General features: G+C 38.0%; 3 protein-coding genes across 4 annotated transcripts in view; all 3 read left to right on the forward strand.

Moving 5' to 3' along the window:
• Positions 1 to 1,381: 1,381 nt before the first annotated feature.
• Positions 1,382 to 10,795, forward strand: scamp3 (secretory carrier membrane protein 3). The gene is made up of 9 exons (XM_055157199.1): positions 1,382 to 1,738; positions 1,936 to 2,019; positions 3,142 to 3,261; positions 3,536 to 3,656; positions 4,236 to 4,364; positions 6,661 to 6,820; positions 6,898 to 6,999; positions 7,065 to 7,182; positions 9,405 to 10,795. Exons 1-9 carry the CDS (start codon positions 1,718 to 1,720, stop codon positions 9,564 to 9,566), a joined length of 1,017 nt encoding a protein of 338 aa, XP_055013174.1. The 5' UTR covers positions 1,382 to 1,717; the 3' UTR covers positions 9,567 to 10,795.
• A 145-nt stretch (positions 10,796 to 10,940) lies between these two features.
• Positions 10,941 to 16,094, forward strand: rnf115b (ring finger protein 115b). 2 transcript variants are annotated; one of them, XM_020932705.2, is made up of 9 exons: positions 10,941 to 12,116; positions 12,943 to 13,001; positions 13,076 to 13,133; positions 13,241 to 13,464; positions 14,109 to 14,183; positions 14,262 to 14,334; positions 14,435 to 14,528; positions 15,222 to 15,337; positions 15,527 to 16,094. In XM_020932705.2, exons 1-9 carry the CDS (start codon positions 12,042 to 12,044, stop codon positions 15,653 to 15,655), a joined length of 903 nt encoding a protein of 300 aa, XP_020788364.2. In that variant the 5' UTR covers positions 10,941 to 12,041; the 3' UTR covers positions 15,656 to 16,094. The 2 variants fall into 2 exon arrangements, with proteins under 2 accessions (XP_020788364.2, XP_055013175.1); XM_055157200.1 differs by lacking the exon at positions 10,941 to 12,116 and adding an exon at positions 12,127 to 12,866.
• A 1,548-nt stretch (positions 16,095 to 17,642) lies between these two features.
• Positions 17,643 to 20,297, forward strand: part of ash1l (ash1 (absent, small, or homeotic)-like (Drosophila)) — a 44,180-nt gene continuing 41,525 nt past the window's right edge. Inside the window, exons 1-2 of the mRNA XM_020932747.2 lie at positions 17,643 to 17,954; positions 18,816 to 18,905. The gene's annotated coding sequence lies outside the window, so the exon portion shown is untranslated. The remainder of the gene's footprint in view (positions 17,955 to 18,815; positions 18,906 to 20,297) is intronic.

Here is a 20,297-nt window from a genome sequence, read left to right on the forward strand (position 1 = left end):
ACCTTCCTTGTTTATTTCTCACCACATAGGATATTCCATATTCCCTGTGGTCTTCAAACTGGGAGTTAATAACATTAATAGGTGTTGACAGGGGCTGGGCTTGTTTGTGAGACTGAGAGACTTTGCAGCTCCTGTGTCAGACACCCTGACCCTGTTTGTAGTGTAATCAGGTGACTGCTTTCATCCATGTGACCCCATGTGATTCCAGGGACAATGTGCAACCAGAAAAGTTACATAAATATACACCATATCACTGAAGGACATCAGGCTGGAACTATTAAATATAATTTATTTTAAAGGTGTATTATATTTAACCTTTGGAGCTCAACTGGCCTGGAGACATTATTACATTACCACTGTACGAATCCTGTTTATTTTTGAAGTAATAAAAACACCTGTCACTGAATACAAGATAGAGTTCAATGTCATGGAGAAAAGCTGGTGAACACATGACACTCTTTACTAAGTGATATACAGTATAAATGGGTAAACGAAAGAATATATTTATGTGACTGTGAAATATAGAGCCTCTGAGAGCACATTTATTATGGGAAGGCCTCAATAACATGTTTCACTTCACTGAGATAGGATAAACAATGGAGCCAGCTTGATGACACAAGGGCGACACCTGCTGTAAAATAAGATTACTACCGTTATTGAACAGAACAAGTTGTTTTACAGTAGTCTAGTTTCTTACATAAAGAATAACATAGCACAGAAGAAGCTTTGCTGTTCAAAATTCTTGATAGATTTCGAGTTCTTTAACTTGACTATTTAGTTAGGGTGACCAGATTTTCTAAATAAAATACTGGGACATCCCTGGTTTCAGGTGGTTGGTAATAATAAAATTGTCAAACGAGTGCATAATTAAGGAAAACTGTTATGCACTTGACCCATTCATGGCTTATATTATTAAAATGTGAGTCAGTATAGTCACATTTTCTTTGTGATTTGATCATTTTTAAGCAACTTTTCTACATTTTATCTAAAGACAACTGATGCCTCTTTTTACTGTTGGCAGGGTCAGATTGGCCAAAAATAGGGACACCTGGGATACCTCTTGTATAAAACTGAGACAAATCAGTGGTTTTGGATAAATCTGCTGGGACAAGGCACACAGGGCTCAAAACTGGGACTGATAAGTGTAGACATCTACGCACTCTGCCCTACACACCATATTATTGTACATTTAAAGAGTTTCTTACATAAAACAACATTGAAAAATAAAATCAAATTTGACCAGATTTAGGACCAAAGCTTATATTTAATGTGTGACACAACATAATGACCTCACAGACCATTACTTAGCGAAACGGGACCACGCCTCTCTGTGCCTCATGTGCTGCAGCTGTCACATGACCGCGTGGTTTCGCTCTTACTTCCTGTTCTCTTTTCTGTGGTAGAAAACAGCAGCGATATTTCTTAATGCGGTAACATTACGTTCCTAGAGCCTAGTCTGCGAACTGTCATAGCTAGCAGCGAAACATTTAGCTCTGTAGATGCCTTGAAAACACCTTGAAATTGCCTTAAACGTAGCTTAGTTGACGCGTCGCTCCGCTTTACGTTTTGGACAGAAACCAACGCCGCATTTGAGAAGCAAGCAAGACAGGAGCCAGCTGTTTACCCTTTTGCCAACTTTAGCACGATCAGCAACCCGTGACGACTCTTTTAAACACAACTAAACCTATTTAATTAAATATCAAGACAAATAAAGCCGATGGAAGACAACCCTTTCCAGGTAATATAGGCTACTGTAAATGTGTGTATAATGCGATTTAGCGGTATGATCACGCTTATAATGGCTGGCATGCTGTGGCTCATGTGACGAGTTAGGCCTTTTCTCGCCCACTTGTAGCTATCTGAAATCAATTATTGTTTCTTTGATATTTAGCTGACTGTAAATCAGACAATAACATCATTTTGTTTTATTTTTAGGACCCTGCAGTGGTCCAGCATAGCAGCAGCACCGGATATGCCACACTGGACCTGTACAACCCTTTTGATAATGGGACTCCCGGGGTAACCGTAAAACACATATTTTTTTACTTATTACTTGTTTTCTGATCTATGTTATAATGTTGTTTCCTCATCACAAACATACCTGGATTTGTGTTTTGTTTCATTCACACGTTTAACACACAATCCTGCATATTTAAGGTGAGTTCTTCTCTCAAACAGAAAACACTTGTATAATTCAGGAAGTGCACTTTGTTTTTAAACTCCATACATCTTCACTAGAATCACCTGGATAATTTCAGCTCTGGAATTGTCAGTCTCTCCTGAACTAAAGGTAAAAGGAGCTGTTAACTTGAAAACTACCATTTCATGACATTGCAAAAACAAACAGAGCATTTTGAGCTTTGGATATAAAGACAGATTAATAATAAATTATTACTCATACATGTGTGAATGAAACAAAACACAACCCCAGATATGTTTTTGAGTAGGTATCAGCATTATAACACGATTTAAGCTCACAGGAGGCAGTTTTGTGTATTATAAGACCTTTCAAATCAAATGCTACAATATTGTACTGATGTACACTAAACACAAAGGAAGGCATTGTCAGATGTTGGATGCAGATCACATAGACAAATCAAGATTAAACGCCTGTATCACAACAAAGCAGCTAGAACATTTCCTGCTGTGTGAAACCAGTTATTCTGCATGTGTTAACATCATGTGAGTTGTCACTGAATGCAAAGAGATGTGATTATTTTACCTTTTACCTATTTTAACATATAACCTTACATTTCTCTTTCCTCTACAAAAATATGCTTCACTAATTTAAGATGACCATCATCATAAACCAAATTGTTTGCATACAGACTCTTAGACTGGGTTACTTCCTTGTGCTGTATTTGCTTTTCTCAGTGTTCAAAGTACTGTTTATGATGTAATAATCAGAGATGACAATGTACTTTCTTCATGGCTCATACTGCTAATTTAGAAACCAGAGAAGCTCTACCTTGCATTTGTTCAATTACAGGTGGTTTTATAGCTCAAAAATGCCTGGAAAAACAGGCATTCGGACTGTGAGCGAGGCTGCCTCTCTAGTAATAATGTCACCATCCTTCCATTTACCTAAAAACCTAAACTTAAAAACAGTGTATAGACTAAAATTATTGTCCCTGTGTTCAGCCTCCACCTCCGTATGAAGCCACTCCGCCCGCTGCCCCCCAACCTGTTCCCACTACAACTCCCCCAGCGAGGACCACACCCACCGAGCCTCCCCGCAACTATGGCTCCTACAACAACCAGGTATTAGGAAACTATTGATTGTTATTAACACTCCGTTCCACCTTGTGATGTCATTTGGTAATACAGGAAGGAGCACACTGTGCTTTCAAACTCCATACACCTCCACTAGAATCATTTGGAAGATTTTAGCCCTGGAATTGCCAATCTCTACTGAACTCTAAGATAAAATGTAGCTATGTAGTACTTTACTTACTTTCCACCACTGCTAACAAGCCTATAAGAAAAAAGTTGAATAAATTATGTTACTAAACCCCCTGAGTCATTGTCTTTTCAGACCGCTGTAAATGCAACAACGGCAGAGCTTCTGAAGAAACAGGAAGAGCTGGAGAAAAAGGCCAAAGAACTGGAGAGGAGGGAACGGGAACTTCAGGCTCACAGTCTCGGACCTGGAGCCGGTAAGCAGTGGTAGAAGAAGTACTCAATTTTGTTACCTAAGTAAAAGTACAGATACCAGAGTGAAAAAATATTCAAGTAGAAGCATGACATGAAAGAAGTATTTTGTGCAGATTTTTTAGATCTAATAAAACTGATTTTGATTAGTTGAATTTTGTTCATCAGAAGCAATTGAATTAATTATTTTAATTTTGTAGCAGTTATTATTTGTACATTTATCTTTGCTCAAACTATGAACGTGTTAAAAATAAACTCCTCTTAAAAATGAACTCCTCCTTTTCAGCAGGTCTCAAACAATAATAAAAAATACTTTTATTTTTCAGTCCAGTTATAAAATATAATGGAGTAGAAAGTACAGATACCTTCTCTCAAATATAGTGAAGGAAAAGTAAAATATCCATTTTTAAAATCTACTTAAAAAACAAAATACAGATACCTAAATTTGTTAAATTCCAACACTGCCATTAAAAGGGGCAAAATTCAAAATTCAAAGTTCAACTAAACATTGTATCTACTGCTGCAAAAACAGTCTCAAGAAATATGATACATAATATAGCAATTAAGAATTTGTGTTTTCTCAGACCGACAGAAGAACTGGCCTCCTCTTCCCTCCTTTTGCCCTGTGGGACCCTGCTTTTACATGGACATCAATGTTGAGATTAGCCAGCGATTTCAACGCATTGTCACCATCATGTACTACTTCTGGATTTGTGAGTATCTTGATCCTGTTTCTATGATAGTGGTTAAATGTTCTCCAGTATTCCGGTCATAGTAGACACCCATAAATGAATAAAGTTATGGTAGGCCAAGTCAGTGCAGAAGGAATTTATTGTCCTTGATTGAAGGGCCCATATTACTGTACTATCTGATCTCTGTTAAAATGTTCTTTCCTCATCAAAAACCCAGAGCTGTATTTTGTTTCATTCACACATGTATAACACACAAATCCTGCATATTTAGGTGTGTTTTTGATGGGGTAACATGGCTTACAGCTCACAAGAGTCAGTTTTGCTTAATACAGAACCTTTTAATGATCACATTGTTTTGCTCACTAGAACACGTGATATACCGTACATCGCAAACACATACTAGAAATAGGTCAACAGAAGACACACACAGGAATTCTACAGTCAATAGAAATTTTATATTATATAACATAAGCTGGATATAATCAAATGATGGTATCGAACATGAAGGGTACAAATGAAACTTGGATGACGCATGCACACATGTTGGCTGGACAAAAGATACACAAAGGAGTGAGCAAACAATAAAGAGGTTTTATTTGGATGGAGCTGGAGATGTGAGGGAGTGCTATGAGGACAACTTGTGCTAATCTGTGACAGTAGGCCATTCAACTGTGCTACTGTTACTATTGTTTTATTGTGATTATTCTCTACAATTGAGAGAGAGATACTTAATTAATCCCCTGGGAAATTTAAAGCAACATTTACACTGCGCTTCTCAGTTGTCTTTGTGTCTCAGTCAAAAGTCTCAATGCAGTTTAACAGGAGGACTGGTCAGGTAGGGTCAGTGGATCTGTATCAGGGCAGTTCAAGGAGAGGAAGACCCAAACGTGTACATGTTTCCAGTGCTTAACTTGGACAAACTTTATTGAGTCACAAAGAAAACGACTTGGACAGCTTCTGGGAATTAAAGGTGCACTGTGTAACTTTTCCGGTTGAGGTTCTGTCAAATGCTTTTCTCCGTGAAGATGTTCTTGGAATGTTTCACAGGGTTTGGTGACTTGGTCTGGTTTTGGTCTCTTCATAGACGCCAAACCAGACAAAGTCACAGGTCAGATTTGTGGAGAGGCAACCCCGCTCACAGTCAGAATGCCTGTTTTTCTAGGTATTTTTGAGTTGTATTTGAATAAATATAAGTTAGAGCTGTTTATTGCCATACTTAGGAACATTCCAGGCAGAGCAATGACATATCCATAGACACAAGCAGGTGACGGGCCCTCCATCAGAAAAGTTACACAATCCACCTTTAAGAACAATTCGCCACTGTTAGAAATAAAAGTTTTAAAATCAAACTGTCAAAGTGAGAGGTTTTGCTGAGCTGAAATGTGTAATATTTATTCAAGACTTGACACTCCACTGAGAGCTATTTCCAGAATCCAAAAACTCTTCTGTTGTGAAATCGTTCTGGACAATCGTAAAGTGTAGAGAGTTTTTAAATTTCATTAATTTAAAGCCTTATTTAACCTGTGATGACAGAATTGGCTGCTTTTTGACTGTATTAAAGTTCCTCATGACTTGACACCTGACATGTATAAATTGAATGTGAAACTGATGTGAATCTTGTATTCAATTTTATTTGGCAGACTTTTTTAGCTGTTAAGTGTCTATAGACAAATGGGAAGTTAAAATGGGTTAGGGCAATCCAAATTTTATTCTTTTTGTCTTAAATTAATCATTAATGCCATTAAAGTGCCTATGTTAGGTTTGACCATGACTCATTTTACAAAAACACAGCAAAAACATTCACTTTCGTTTCCTCAGTTTTTTAGTTTAAAATTTTACTTTCTGGTTGGAAATTGTGATATCACACTAGGGAATTCCATAATTTTTACCTGGAAAAACTCCTCTAATGTGCACAGAAATTATTATTATGACAAATACAGATATAAGAAAATGCATTTATTTTGTTGAAATAATGTTTTAAGAAAAAAAATATTTAAGTATTAATTGTGACAAAGTTTTGGAGAGAATTCTCACAAATATGATATCATCAGTGTGTTCAGAACTCTCCACTTCCTGTAATTTTCAACATATTTTTTAGCTTTTCTATGCAGATTGCTTCTTGATTTGTGTAAAACTATCATTTATATTTACAATAGTTATAATCCCACCAAATTAAAACAAAATGATAAAATCTTCAGAACACCCTGTAAGGAAGAAACTACAGTAGTGCCAAATACTGATACTTTGTTCCTGTATCAATGAATGGTACCCCCCAGTCAATTTTAAATTACGATTACCTTTTTTTTTTTTTTGTCAGTTTGCACAGTTAATCTTCTGCTGAACCTGGTTTCGTCTCTTGCTGCGTTTTGCGTGAGTTCGGACACTGGAGTTGGCTTCGGCCTCGCCATTCTCTGGGCTCTTCTCTTTACACCGTGTTCCTTCGTTTGCTGGTACAGACCTGTGTACAAAGCTTTTAGGTGAGTAAAACTACTTAACAATTCAGATTATCCTAAGTAAATATTGTAACACTAATGCTGTGCTTGTTTTCGTGCAGGAGTGACAGTTCAGTCAACTTCTTTTTCTTCTTTTTTGTTTTCTTTGCTCATTGTGGGATGTCTGTTATTGAGGCCATTGGGATTCCCGGATCTGGATTCAGGTATGATTGTGTTTATTAAAAAAAGAGTCAAAGTGGTTTAAACTGACTTTTTTGTTTCTCCTCAGTGGTTGGATTGTGAGTTTGGTTGGTATGAGGGCGAATATAGGAGTCGGTGTGATCATGATTATCAATGCCATCCTCTTCAATGCCCAGGCCGTGATGGGAATTATTCTGTTAAAGAGGGTAAGTAATGTTTCCTAGCTGGTTGCACTACATTCTGTGAAGTAAAATGCTTTAAAACACGGAGGATATGTCTAAGAATGGGTGCCTATGGTCAAATGGCATTAGAGCCTGAAATAGGAAGTAGGCCCATTCTTCTTTTATGACTTATATTGATTTGAGTGAACTGGGAAGTAGCGTAACGTGAAACTTGAGGTAGTAGTACTATGGTAAGAAGTGCACACTAAACAACTAATAAACTGAAGTAACTGAGATGTGTGTCGATATAAAGTAAATCGTTATTTATGCGTTACACTTGTTATAATAGCAGTTATGAGTAATACTGAACACTAGTGACAGCAGCATTGTAATAGTGTAGTACAGGGGTCATGGCACTAAAGCATGTATGCCAACTCCGGTCTTTCACGCCCTTTTGACTGTCCCTCCAGCCCCTCTGCCCTACAGCACTTGAACTGGCCCTATGAGGCAATTCTCAAAAGTTGTCATGGCCTGTTTTTTTTTTTTAATTATTATTTGGCAAATAATAACATGTCTGCATCTTTTTTCAATAAAAAAAAGTATTTATATTTAAATAATTATACGACGTATTTACATTTGCCGCTGAATGTGTCGCCGAATTTTCATCACCTGACAAGCTTGAGATCAGTGACATTCAACGCACATGCAGGGTTCTGTAGTGCAGTTAAGGACAACAAAATAGCTCGTGTTAAAGTACAAACAGTTTTCAAATAACAGTGGATGACCGATTTTTTGTTTTTTTCATTGTAAGGACCGTATAGTTTTTCTGACATGTAAAGGAAAGTGGCAATTTTCAAAGAATATAAGGGTCAGGGTCATGCAATTCTGTTAAACGGCCTACTCAACCCCGGCCCCCCATCACAGTCAGGATCGATAATGTGGCCCCCAAAGAAAAAAGTTTAGTGAGCCCTGGTATAGTAGTTTTAGACTGACTATATTATAGATATAAGGATATACTGTATATCAGTTGGTCAGTATAAGGGCCTATTTTAGTTAGGTGTTAGTCTAAAGATGATACTGCAAAACCGCTCTCTTATCCAATTTGTAGTAAAACAAGGTCGTGGATGAGTTTATACTAAATTCAAAGTAGATCATTTGGGGAAAATGATCAAAATCTGCCCCACATATAGGCCCAAAAATATCGTCAGACCTTAGAGGCCATCAATTTCACTGGCTTCTAAACTCAATCTCTAGTCTGTTAGGAAATCTATCAATCTATCATGGTCTAATGAAAATAAAGCAATGCTGTTTGATAAGATTTCTGCTAGTTCGCATGTAATTTTTACACATGACTAGAGATTAGAAAGTGTAAAATACAGCTGAAAGGCCATGTTACACTTCATGCTTCTTCTGCTCCAAACCATTATGCAAATGACTGCATGCTGGGAGGTATTATGAATCACGAGAAAATGGGCTTAATGTGATGGATTCATTTTGATAATACTTATGGCTCTAGCTGAGAATTTTATCAAATTTGAATTCCCTGTCAGTAAAAGCATATAGTTTACAATAAATTTTACTATTTTGTGTTAAATGACAATTATGAAAAGTCTTTATTGTTTATGGAAATATTGCCCTGGCCTACTCCTGGTGCATTGTCTTTCCTAGGTCTGTCACGGTAGGAATTAGATACATTGCTCATGAAAATCTAGAGAATAAATGATAATATTCTAAGTAATCTATGCCACTGATATAATAAAACTATACTAAATGTACAATATTGCTTTAAAAAATAAACTGCAATGAATAAATTAATAAATTAAACACTCTAGTAGTTGGGATGTATATGTAATGAGTTAAAGTTACTCTACCATTGTCAGCTCAAATTTAATTGTAATAATTAGACTTGGATTTAGACAAACTTTATTGATCCACAAAGGAAATAATTCCCCCCCCCCCCCCCCCCCCCCCATCTACAGCCTTGCAGAAAAATAAGAAACTTTCCCAGTAGTACTAGTTCTAGTAGTAAAAATGTACCTAAGATAAATGCTCACCTAAAAAAATATTCTATTTATAATTTATGGAATGATGAGTCAATATTGTAATGATCGTGACAGGCCTAGTATTTGCTAATCTCTCATGTCAACGTTCAATCCAAAACAAAAGCCCCACGTGTTATCGAGTTATGGCTATCCGTTTCACCCACACAATGTACATAATAGGACTATGATTGACTGTATGTCTCATATTTCTTTTTTTCTATTTAGATCCACAGCTTGTACCGGCAGACTGATGCCAGTTTTCAGAAGGCCCAGGCTGAATTCGCCACCGGGGTCATGTCCAATCAGGCCGTCCGTCAAGCTGCTGCCACGGCCGCTGCCAGCGCTGCCACCAATGCTGCTCAGGGGGCATTCACCGCACCCCGATAGATGGCGAGAAGGTCTGATATTTCGGTAGGAGGACAGCTTTAAAAAGTGGCCATTGGAACTTTCACTCTATATTTATTATAACAACAGTGTCAAAAGGGGGGCAAAACTGGAGGAGGAAATTGGAGGAAACTGGAGGAAAAGTGAAGGATGGGTTGTGCAGTTATTTCTGTGTGTTGGAACGATGGAAATCTAACACTGTTGTCATAGCGATTAACAATTCAAAACACAATATGCCATTGTTAGAATGGTCAAAAGTCTTCAAAATGTTGCCTAACATTAACAGGAAGCAGTAACCCTTGAATAGCTACAGTATTTTGCCAAATGTCAGAGGGTGGGGGTCTGGGTGTTATTGAGTGAAACTTACAAATATGGCAAAACAACATGTAATATTTGGCTTAATTTAACAAATTAAGTTTAGTTAAATGGGATAATTCTTTTTTTCAACCACTCAGTATCTGTTAAATAAAAAATATTGCTTAAAACGAACTAACTCAGAATGGGACCTAATTATACCATTAGGCCCATTATGAAATAAAAATCCCACATTTCAGATTAGAAATTGTAATATACTGGAACAGGATGAATTTGTTTTTGCTACATTTTCTGAAATATTGAGCACCCCTAAGTGTTTTTTTTTTTTAAACAAATATATATATATATGTATGCATAATTATGTGATCTAGCCATTAGAAACATAATTTTGTAACTACAGATTTACCATTTGAATATAAAGAATGAGCATAATTATTTATTGTCATAATGGTGAAAATTTGAATGGGTTTTAAATGCTGGAGATGTACAGGATGTGTAGCTATAGGGCCAATCCAAAAATTCAAGGGGAGGTTTTAAATACTACTTGCTGAAATAATAAAAAGTATATGTTTTTTTGTTATGACATAAACAAGTTGTGTGCCAAGTGATCAAGTGCTAACCTTATAATTTTGTAATATTTTTCTTCTTTTTTTTTTTTTTGGAGATTCTATATAAAGCTTGTAAATATTAAAAAGCCAACCTAACATTTGACACTTGATGCCAGTGCTAGTTCAAGTTTGCTACAAGCTTGTTTGTTAATCTTTTCCTAAGTGAATGTGTGGCATATTCTCCTTTATTGCCAAATCCTCTTAAACTGTGATATGTGCTGTTTTGTTGAAAATTTCACTGTTTTGTTGATGTGTAGTTATTATTAAAAGTCACTATTTTGGTTTTAATAAATTGTAATGACATGCTTATCTTGTAGGCTACTGCGTTTTTGTTTTGGCTTTATACTATAAACACATAGCAGAAGTATTTTTGACCCAAATTTTGATTGGTGTGCCCCATGTATTTCATATACTGAGAGTTTTTTTGTTTACTTGTGTCAACACTGGTTCTCTGTCCATCTTTTCATTGTTATTTAAATTTGCTTGGGCATCTTTTGGTGCATTGTCCAGGCAGTTTGCACCAAGGAGGAGGTCCATCAGGCTAAGACAGTGGAGAATAGGGGTGTGCAAAAATATCAAAATATTGACATAATATATCACTTAATGTGATGATACAGTATCGATTTTATGGGCTGCTGTATCGATATATCGCCAAGAGTATTTTTTTTATATATTTTATGCAATTATTTTGTTACAGTGCCACAGATTTGTTGCTTGTTTAGAGGAAGGAAGCTCATTTATGCAACACATTTGGCATATTCACTGTTTTTGATGATTAAAGTGGGCGCGTTTCATATTCACTTTGCACAAGAAGTGGTTTATGAAAGACTTTAGTATCACGGCCATTATTTACCCATGATTTTTATTTAACCGTATCCAATCGAATTGAAATGTATCGTATCGAATCAAAAGTGCACTGTATCGAGATATATATTGTATCATGGCCTATGTATCGATGTTTGTATCGTATCGGCAACTTAATGATACCCAGCCCTACTGGAGAGTGGAATCTGCTTCAGCAAATAGTTTATGGGGCTACATTATATATTACACTGGCTACTTCTATGGCAGGAGGAATGCTTAATTATTATTACTTAATTATCCAGTTGCCCCCCCAGTAATGATAAATTATATAAAAAAGAGAAACTTGAAAAACCAAAAAGGGCGTGCCAACAGGCCCAAACTAATGATTCCCTGTCATATCTCTCAGAAGCAATTTTACATTCATAATGCGCATTATGCTACACGTGTCAGGAAAGGTCAGATAATCTCTTTGTTGCTAGGTAACAACCATAGCAACAAGATCCGTGATGTGCAAAGTTTGACACTGAAGGTTTCTAATGTTTTCCACTTTTGAAGCACAATTTAAGGCAAATACTCTAATGTTATGAGCAATGAAAAATCACCTTTAACGCATTAGACAAGGCACGCTTTCTGTTTTGCGCTGCAGTTACTTGAGCCTATTTGAAGCGCCTTGGCCGAGTGTGACCACTGCAGCCGGAGACTTTTATGGACAGCACCCCGACGTCAGTCCGGGGCGCTTTTCACCGTGAAGATGGCGGAGGCTGCCGTCCCACCACTTCGCTTTTTCTGCCACATTTGTAAAAGTGAAACAACCCCAAATCTCCCGGTGAGTCACTTTGTATTTCCCGTTAAATAGGCTACTTAGTTTGGCCAGAATCAGCGTGTCAAATACAAAAGATACTAGTCTACTCTCACTGAACTGTCACTGTGTATATAAGCGCAAACATGTCCCAGTCACTCCAATTGGATTTGACAGTTTGCTAAAGAGCTAAATGGCGCTTTCATGATAACTGTTCATTTTTGTGCATAACCATAGCATGCACCAAGTTCTTACATTAGAGGGTGTGTAAGAGAAAGCCATTTGATTCACGTTTCCATTTTTAGAAACACCACTGCTGGCTTGTGTGGCCAGTTGTCTGGGTGGTAGACGTAACTTTAACGCGCCTGACCGTCACAACTTGTACCAAACCGTGTTGCATTCCCGAGGCGCGTAAACAAGCGTCTTTTCCCCACCATTAACTGATGATCTAATATTCCCTCTGATGTTAAGCAACCTGTTGAATTATTCATTTCCCGTGACAGGCCAGAAGGGAGCGCACTGTGCAATGTAATGTGCGTCTGGTGGTTTGACAGCAGCTTTACGCATGGGTTGCTCATACAGCTCACGTGTATCAGAGCATGGGTACAGGCACTATATAAATGCACTAGGGGTCTCTTACCAAGTATCTTCCACTTCATTTTAAAGCCTTAGCAACAGTATATTTTCAATAGCCTAGTATGCTTAAATTTTTACCAGCAGGCATGAGAGTGGCAAATTGGCAACCCTTTATAGAACATTGTTTTGTTTTATCCAAAGGTGATAGAATAATCCATTAGAATAATTACTGTATTGAGGAAAAAACAAACAAAACATTCTGTGTTTTTCTGTTCAGGACTTGGTTTGCCCCAAGTGCGATTCAGGTTTTATCGAAGAAGTGGATGAAAACTCCAGGTACAAGTCAGTGTTATCAGAACATTGTAATGTATTTTTACTTTTACTGAAATGTGATCTGTATTTTTGAAAAGTTTATTGCAGAACAATACATCCTCGGAAAGATCAGAACCAAACTCAATGTTCCCAGAGGTATGTTAGGAATGTGACTAAAGTGTCATTGTCGATGTACTTATTTTACTGTTTGTTTTTTGATGTTTATTTATACCACCGGACTCGACTAAAATTTGAACCAAAAGTTATGGCAGATGCTGTTTATGGAGCGTGCAGCCCTGCTCTCTAACCCATCCTCAGAATCAGAGCTTGATGACAGCGAGGCCTCCTCCGCCAACAGCTCCTCTCTCTCCTCCGTCTCCCTGACCTCTGACCTGCTTGAGCCCAGAGAATCTCAAACTTTAGTTGACCATGAGCAATTATCATCATTGCCATTATCACTGTCTCAGCAAAGCCCAGAGAACGAGGGGTGAGTGAGTGGTCATGTAGAGTTTTCTTTGGTCAGTTTCATATTAACAATAGACAAAATCTTCCAGCTAATGTAGTCCAGACCAAGTTCTCCAGATCTGGAGATGGGTCCCCTGGTCCAGAACTGTCTGGCAGCTGCCCCAGCAGCATTGAAAGATGGCTTATATGTACAGCACAAATTTCATTATGGGGATCAATAACTTTAATCTTAATTACACTTAACCCATCACCATACTGGTGATAAAGCACGCAACTACAACTTAGTAAAACCAGCACGTTTACTGTGGTTCAGAACTAGACTGATCCATCTGTAAATTACACTTACTATATACTTTAAATGTGCACTATAAGTACATTTTTGGGTGGGAGGTCTGCCACCTACTATATTCTCAGGGAGATGATATTGCTGGAATATGCTACACTAGTTTGTGGCATTAAGCAGATTTTTTTCAGTTGCAGTTTTTTTTTTTTTTTTAATCACTGCAAAAATATCTTGAAGAACATGCATTTTTACTTTAGGTGGGGTCACCCATCTACAGCTGTGACCTGTAACTTGGCTACTGTTTGCCTCCATGGAAATAGATACATTTATCCTTCACCAGAAAAAAGTATGGTAATAATCTGCCTTTTTATTCTTTCTTCAAGAGTACTGCAGCAGTTCTTTGCTGGTCTTTTCAACATTAACAGTGACACTGCTACTTCTGCTACATCATCTACCAGGTTAGTATGCCTTCTACTGTTTCTGTAGATTTGTGTATAACTCCAGTTACTGACCTCCTAACTGTTTTCCTCATACAGAGGGCTTCAGTTGCATTCTAACCCAGGAGACTATGCCTGGGGCCATAGAGGGTTAGATGCTGTTATTACAGATGTAAGTCCTTGCAATGTTTGTATTATTTATTATGAAAAGTTTATTGTCTGCCAATTCATTTCTTTACCTTATGACACCTTAATTTATTGGTTCCTTGTAGTTGTTAGGACGTTATGATAACGCAGGACCACCTCCAGCAAACAAGGATTCAATCTCGTCTCTTCCAACAGTCTGCATCTCTAAAGAACATACAGGTGATGTTCACTATAATTAGCAGAATCAGCCAGTACAGTTTAGCTGTGTATAGCAGCAGAATGGCAGCCATGTCTGCATCAGTCTGCCTCAAGGCTAATGTGGCTTCAGACGTATCTTAACTACCCCCAGTGATGGAGGCTGAAATAAGTCTTAATGGACTTATTATATTGTTGGCATCACACCACACACCACATAGAGAGCTGAACAAACTGTGTAACATTTCTAGTGGAGGCTCCGCCATCTGCTTGTCTCCTTGAAAATATTATTGCTTTGTTTCGAATGTTCCACAGTGTAGTATGAGGTAGACAAGCAGGTTACAATTCAGATCTGTGGAGCGTCGCCCGTATTCACAAAAGGAATTATTGTATTTTTGAGTAATAGAAACCCCCACAATTAATAAATGCTGTATGTATATATTTGATGTCATACCATGGAACATTCCAGGCAAAGCAATAACATCTCCATGGAGACAAGTAACAGACCCCCCACCAGAAAAGTTGAGTAGTGCACCTTTAAACTGCATATGACAAATACTTTCATTAAAACATAGTTAAGATGCCTATTATTTCTATTTCTTTATTTTAGTGAAGTTTATTTTACAACAGGTACTCTCCAACTAAACCAAGCAATAATTAGGAAAACATTTAATTAAGAAGTAATTTTGTGCACTTTTTTCTATTGTGTGTTTGCAGACAGCCGACTAGAGTGTCCAGTCTGCAGGGAGGAGTATTCTTTGGGTGAATGGGTCAGACAACTGCCATGTCTGCATTACTTCCACAGTGACTGTATAGTGCCGTGGCTGAAGCTGGTGAGGAGGGGCGGTGTGCTTAGTGGAGTCAGGTTTAAAGGGCATGAAACTTTTAATGGCGTGTCACACATCCTGCCTTAATAACTGTGTAAAACATACAAACTAACACATAAAGCTGCACTGTCTTTTCATGTATGTGCTTAACCCTGACCTTTATTTAACTTTTACATAACTGTACCCTATTCGCAGCACGATACCTGCCCCGTGTGTCGCAAAAGTCTCACTGGTGTGGACCACTGCCTCTCGACCTCTCTGTCCTTAAGTTCAGACAGATCGACCGAAGAATCTGAGGAACAGGCCAGAGCAATGTGCCAATGAACTGTGCATCTGAAATATTTGCATCTATATATTTATATATTTACAAATGATTTTGCATTTCAACTGCTCAGGATCTCACTCTTTAACTGCGATGCAAGATGAACACTTGCTATGCCTTCTTAAGGACTTCAGTGTGATGCCAGTGTCATGATAAACTGAGCTGCCTGTGGACGTGCAAATGTTGGATGATTTAGTCTTGTTTAGATTACACTTCACATTGGCACAGGTCAATAAAATCTAAATCACAACCACCAAAGCAATAGAACATGATGTGATAAACATGATAAAGTTTAAGATGAAGATCACAACAGGAGTCACTTATGCACCTTCTTAAAACTAATTTTACCTTACTTAACCTTCATTGCAGTTTACAACAGTGTGGTGAGATAATAATTACTTCATTTTCAATATGATTTAATAAAATAAAGTATGAAAACTCCTCTTGCTCCATTTTTTATGTAATGAGTACTGTCTCACCACTCTTGGGATTTTCATACTGTTTATTGTTTAATAACAATAGGATTTCGAGAGGTTAGATCCTTAATCTCATCTACTTACCCTGTATTGTTGATTCAGTCACTATTAAGCCAATCAACTCCTTAGCTCCTTTCTCAAACTATAATGTGGAGCCAGCATGTGAAGTTTATTTTACACTAATCTATTATAATTTTCCATAATTTCTTCTTTTTATTAACTTTTCTTCTTTGTTACTGCCCCTAAAAGCTCCTGTGCAAATGGGGCATAGTTTTGTTTTTACAGTCATGGGTTGTGAACACCAGCTTCAGCTGAGGCATCACCACTTTTGACAGTTGACTGTTGTACACCAGAAAAACACACCCATCTTGGGTTGCTGCAAAAACAGTTGGTTTCCACTGCCACCGAAAATAGAGAAATAATGAAACACAGACGTTTTTGTCAATGACTGAGGAGGACAACCACAGAAACCACGTGACTGACCAAGATTTGCTCCTCAGCTTTCCTCCTTTACTTTTGTCAATGACCGTAAAGGGAAGTGTAGGAAGAGGAAATCCGGCATTGTAATGATAAAATTGAATTTTGAAATTCAGTCATATATTGTACTGCTTATTTATGGATAAACATTAGCCTAATATGTTATTACAAGCCTATATCTTGTAATAATATAACAACCAAACGTTTCATAAAAAAGACATTTCATATAATTATAATATTAAATGTATTTGATAGGGCAATAAACTTGCGTTCTTATAGCCTCCAACTTAATGAGCAAATTATTCCAACTTGTGCACTAACTTAACTTTAGAGGAGTTCTGCTACCTCCTCTTCTCCATGGAAATGTTCAGCTTTACCTGAAATGTTCCACATTATGGCAAAGTCTGTGCACAGGCAATCCTCCTCCTCCTCAAAAATGTATAATAAAAATAAATTGTAATTGGATAAATAGGCTACAAGAGAGATATAATACTGTACTGTGGAACATTACAGGCAAAGAATAACATTTCCATGGAGACAAGCAGGTGGCGCCTCCATCACAGGAGTTACACAGCCTAGCCTACAGGGTAAGGTACACTGGGTAATACTTTGTTTATCTAGCCTATATGTTATTTATAAACAGTTTACTAACATCAATATTTTTTTAATGAGCAACACTAACTTTTATAGTCAGTGTTGGGTTTGCTGCCTGGTCTGCATGGAGATGTTTCTACTTATTTTTTATTTGTTCATTCAGCAATCAACAATGCCTTGAAAAACATGCATTGCTACTGTGAGTGGGATCCCCTCTCCACAGACCTGACCTATAACTTGGCCTGGGGCATCTCCATGGAGTTAGATCATAAGTTCAATGGCTTACTGTGGAACAATCAGACAACAAAATAACATCTGTATGAAGACGAGCAGAAGAGTCAAGTACAACATAGTGCACCTTTAACTCTACCCCCCCCCTTAAAACTCTATGCTTGCCCCTGTACGCGCTACTCCGATCGCCCGCCCGACATTTGCTCTCTCCTCCTCCGCTTCCCTCCCCTCCCTCCTCGGCTGTGGGACTGCCTGAATGCCCGTGCTGCTGCTGTACGTACTGACACATACGGGCTGGAGCAGACATGGAGGCCCGATTAACCAGAGACGCCTGTGCCTGCGCGACTGACAGAACCAGGCCCAGCTAACCCCGTGTCCGAGTGGGATTTTTGGACCATTTGTGGATTTATTACGGATACAAATCGCCAATAAAGATACGGGATTATTGCATCGAGGGGCGAGATATAGAAGGAGATCCATTTCGGGTCTGTGTTGATTCAACGCAGCCGCCATTTTGTTGACAGTGAGTGTTTTTTTAATAACCTACACGGCTATGCTTCAGTTATTTCATACCCGTGGAATAACAATTACACATTTTACGCCCACAACCACCCCGTGTTAATCGCATATTGTCTAAAGAGTCACGTTTGGCCACATTTCATGTTTTTAGCTCAGTTGCATTAGCCGCGTCGTTGCTGTGATGTAGTAACACGAGTGCTTGCGAGAAAGATGTAAGATTATGAACATCACTCGTGTTGAGTTTAGGCATATTACACAAGTTTGTACAATCCATACTATCTATCCGTGGCGTTTAATCTCATTTTGTAGGGGAGTGCAATAGAAATGAGCTAAAACATTGTGATTTTAACCTAAAATCGCCCAACGGAGGGTGATTGATGGCTAGTTAGCCGTTGCCACTGCCATTGATACAAAGTAGGTAGCGTGTCTATTATTGGACGGACGGTAGCCACTAGTTTATTACTAAATAATCACGCGTCTTCCTCAATATATGTGCTTTATTACGCTTGTATCAGCTTCTTCATTATATGCATTAAGTCTGTTATGTGTTATTATCCCCGTATTACCCGGAGAAGATGTATTTTATAAGCGATCTGGTCCATGCCTCTGCAAGTTTGTGTATTGGCGCTAGCAAGGTTAATCAATATTTAGGAAGTCGAGCGCGGTTTGCATTGATTTTGAATTGCTTTTTGGTTTTGTTTGCGACTATTATTGTATTATAAACCAGTAAACGCTCAGAACACGTTTTGTCTATAGACTATAACAATATTCATCTCACGTGGTCATTATTTTAACGCTAATCTTGTATGTGTTTCAATTCTTGTGGAGGTCGCAATCTGACACTTGTGTTTCTTCTCCAATTTAGCGCTTTGCAGAAAAATGTGCCCACCACGTTGATGCACGCATTCAAGACACGGCCAGATAATGTGAACACCGTTTTCTATCAGTTATAAAGGTGAGTGCATCTGGCTAAATCGTCCTGAAAAATCATTGTTTTGTGTTGACATAAGAGGCTGAGGGCTCGCATCTGATTGCCTAAGTCAAATGTTTACACTAGACTAGTTTGTTGCTTCTCATCCGCTTGCAAACTCGAGCTTTTGGGGCATCTGTGTGTTTAGGAAATGACCAAACGTGGAGAAATTTGCTGAGTGACGATGATGAATAGTGAAACCAGATCGTTTGAGATTTTGCACATGCTCCTAACAGCCAGTGTGCAAAAACGAAAGCGCCAACTGTTTATTTTGACACTTATAAGTCTATAGAGTCAATCAAAAGCTTTATAAACGTGTTTTACCACCGCTGAGACTGACACCTGTCATTCCCGTCAGCCTATGCAAGACTAGACCCAAACCATTAGCGCCATTACAGATGTCTTTAGCGTTTATAGCCTCCTCTGGGAGATTTCACTAATGGTAGCTGTAGTGAAAGAATTCGTCTGCCGCTTTGATGTCATGTACACGCAAATGAGCTAATATCTTAAGAGCAGAGAAAGCACTGGGGATGACAGGGGAGCGTCTGTCGGTAGAAGCCAGTCCTCCTTGTGTGGATAATGTGGGAGGAGGTGGTGGAGGGGCCGGACACAATTGCTCTGGCCAAGGGGAAATCAGCAGTTATGAACAACGTGTGCAAAAGTGCAGCAGAGGGAGGGAGAGCTGCATGAAAAAATAGGAGGGGGCGCGGGAAGTTGTTTACTACGACTCTGCCTGTGTCTGGTTGGGCTATTTCGAGGTTCTTGATTATTGATTGAGATGTTTGTGAAGTGGTATTCCAGGTATTTGTTTTGATTTGGTTTACACCCTTATGGCCCACTCCCTCAAGCACATTATTTTGGCCTTAAATAATCATATGAGATGAAAGTTAGGTATTTTAACAGTTTACTTCAATTCAGTTCAGTTCAAGTTTGTTTATATAGCACATTTTAAACAACTTTAGCTCTGCATAAAAGTCAACAAAAATAGAAGATACATACACATATTCATATGCATATATACAGATAACACAATACATGTGAAAACTCAAAAAAAAAAACACCAATGTTAGCTATTTGTAGAACTATCTCACACTGTGTTTTTTTTGTAAACTGAAACAAAACAATTGGAATCGGTTAGTTGTCTGTGTACAAAAACATAAACAGACTTTACTTAAGCAAAGTTTTATTGTGTTTTCGTGGGGAGCCTTTGAATTGTTCACCTGATTTATTTTTACAATAACAGATAAATCGTCATCACTTTTGTGTAACCTTAGAAAGTGAATTGAAGTTTTATGGCTTAAAAGATTGGACAGGGCCAAAACAAGAGCATGATTTATTAGTGTTTGACGTATGAGTCATTTCCTAAGTATAAAGCAA

This window comes from Boleophthalmus pectinirostris, unplaced genomic scaffold (assembly GCF_026225935.1).
Source record: "Boleophthalmus pectinirostris isolate CB_2022bp ecotype Guang Dong unplaced genomic scaffold, ASM2622593v1 HiC_scaffold_21, whole genome shotgun sequence".
NCBI lineage: Eukaryota > Metazoa > Chordata > Actinopteri > Gobiiformes > Gobiidae > Boleophthalmus > Boleophthalmus pectinirostris.

What these genes read in the sequence shown, in the direction of transcription:
- rnf115b (XM_020932705.2), top strand. Translation starts at nt 12,042, where the DNA reads ATGGCGGAGGCTGCCGTCCCACCACTTCGCTTTTTCTGCCACATTTGT. An exon ending in GAAGTGGATGAAAACTCCAG is followed by an intron (nt 13,002 to 13,075) that starts GTACAAGTCAGT and finishes ATTTTTGAAAAG; the next exon opens with TTTATTGCAGAACAATACAT. An exon ending in CATCTCTAAAGAACATACAG is followed by an intron (nt 14,529 to 15,221) that starts GTGATGTTCACT and finishes GTGTGTTTGCAG; the next exon opens with ACAGCCGACTAGAGTGTCCA.
- scamp3 (XM_055157199.1), top strand. Translation starts at nt 1,718, where the DNA reads ATGGAAGACAACCCTTTCCAG. An exon ending in TGGAAGACAACCCTTTCCAG is followed by an intron (nt 1,739 to 1,935) that starts GTAATATAGGCT and finishes TTTTATTTTTAG; the next exon opens with GACCCTGCAGTGGTCCAGCA. An exon ending in CAGTCTCGGACCTGGAGCCG is followed by an intron (nt 3,657 to 4,235) that starts GTAAGCAGTGGT and finishes GTGTTTTCTCAG; the next exon opens with ACCGACAGAAGAACTGGCCT.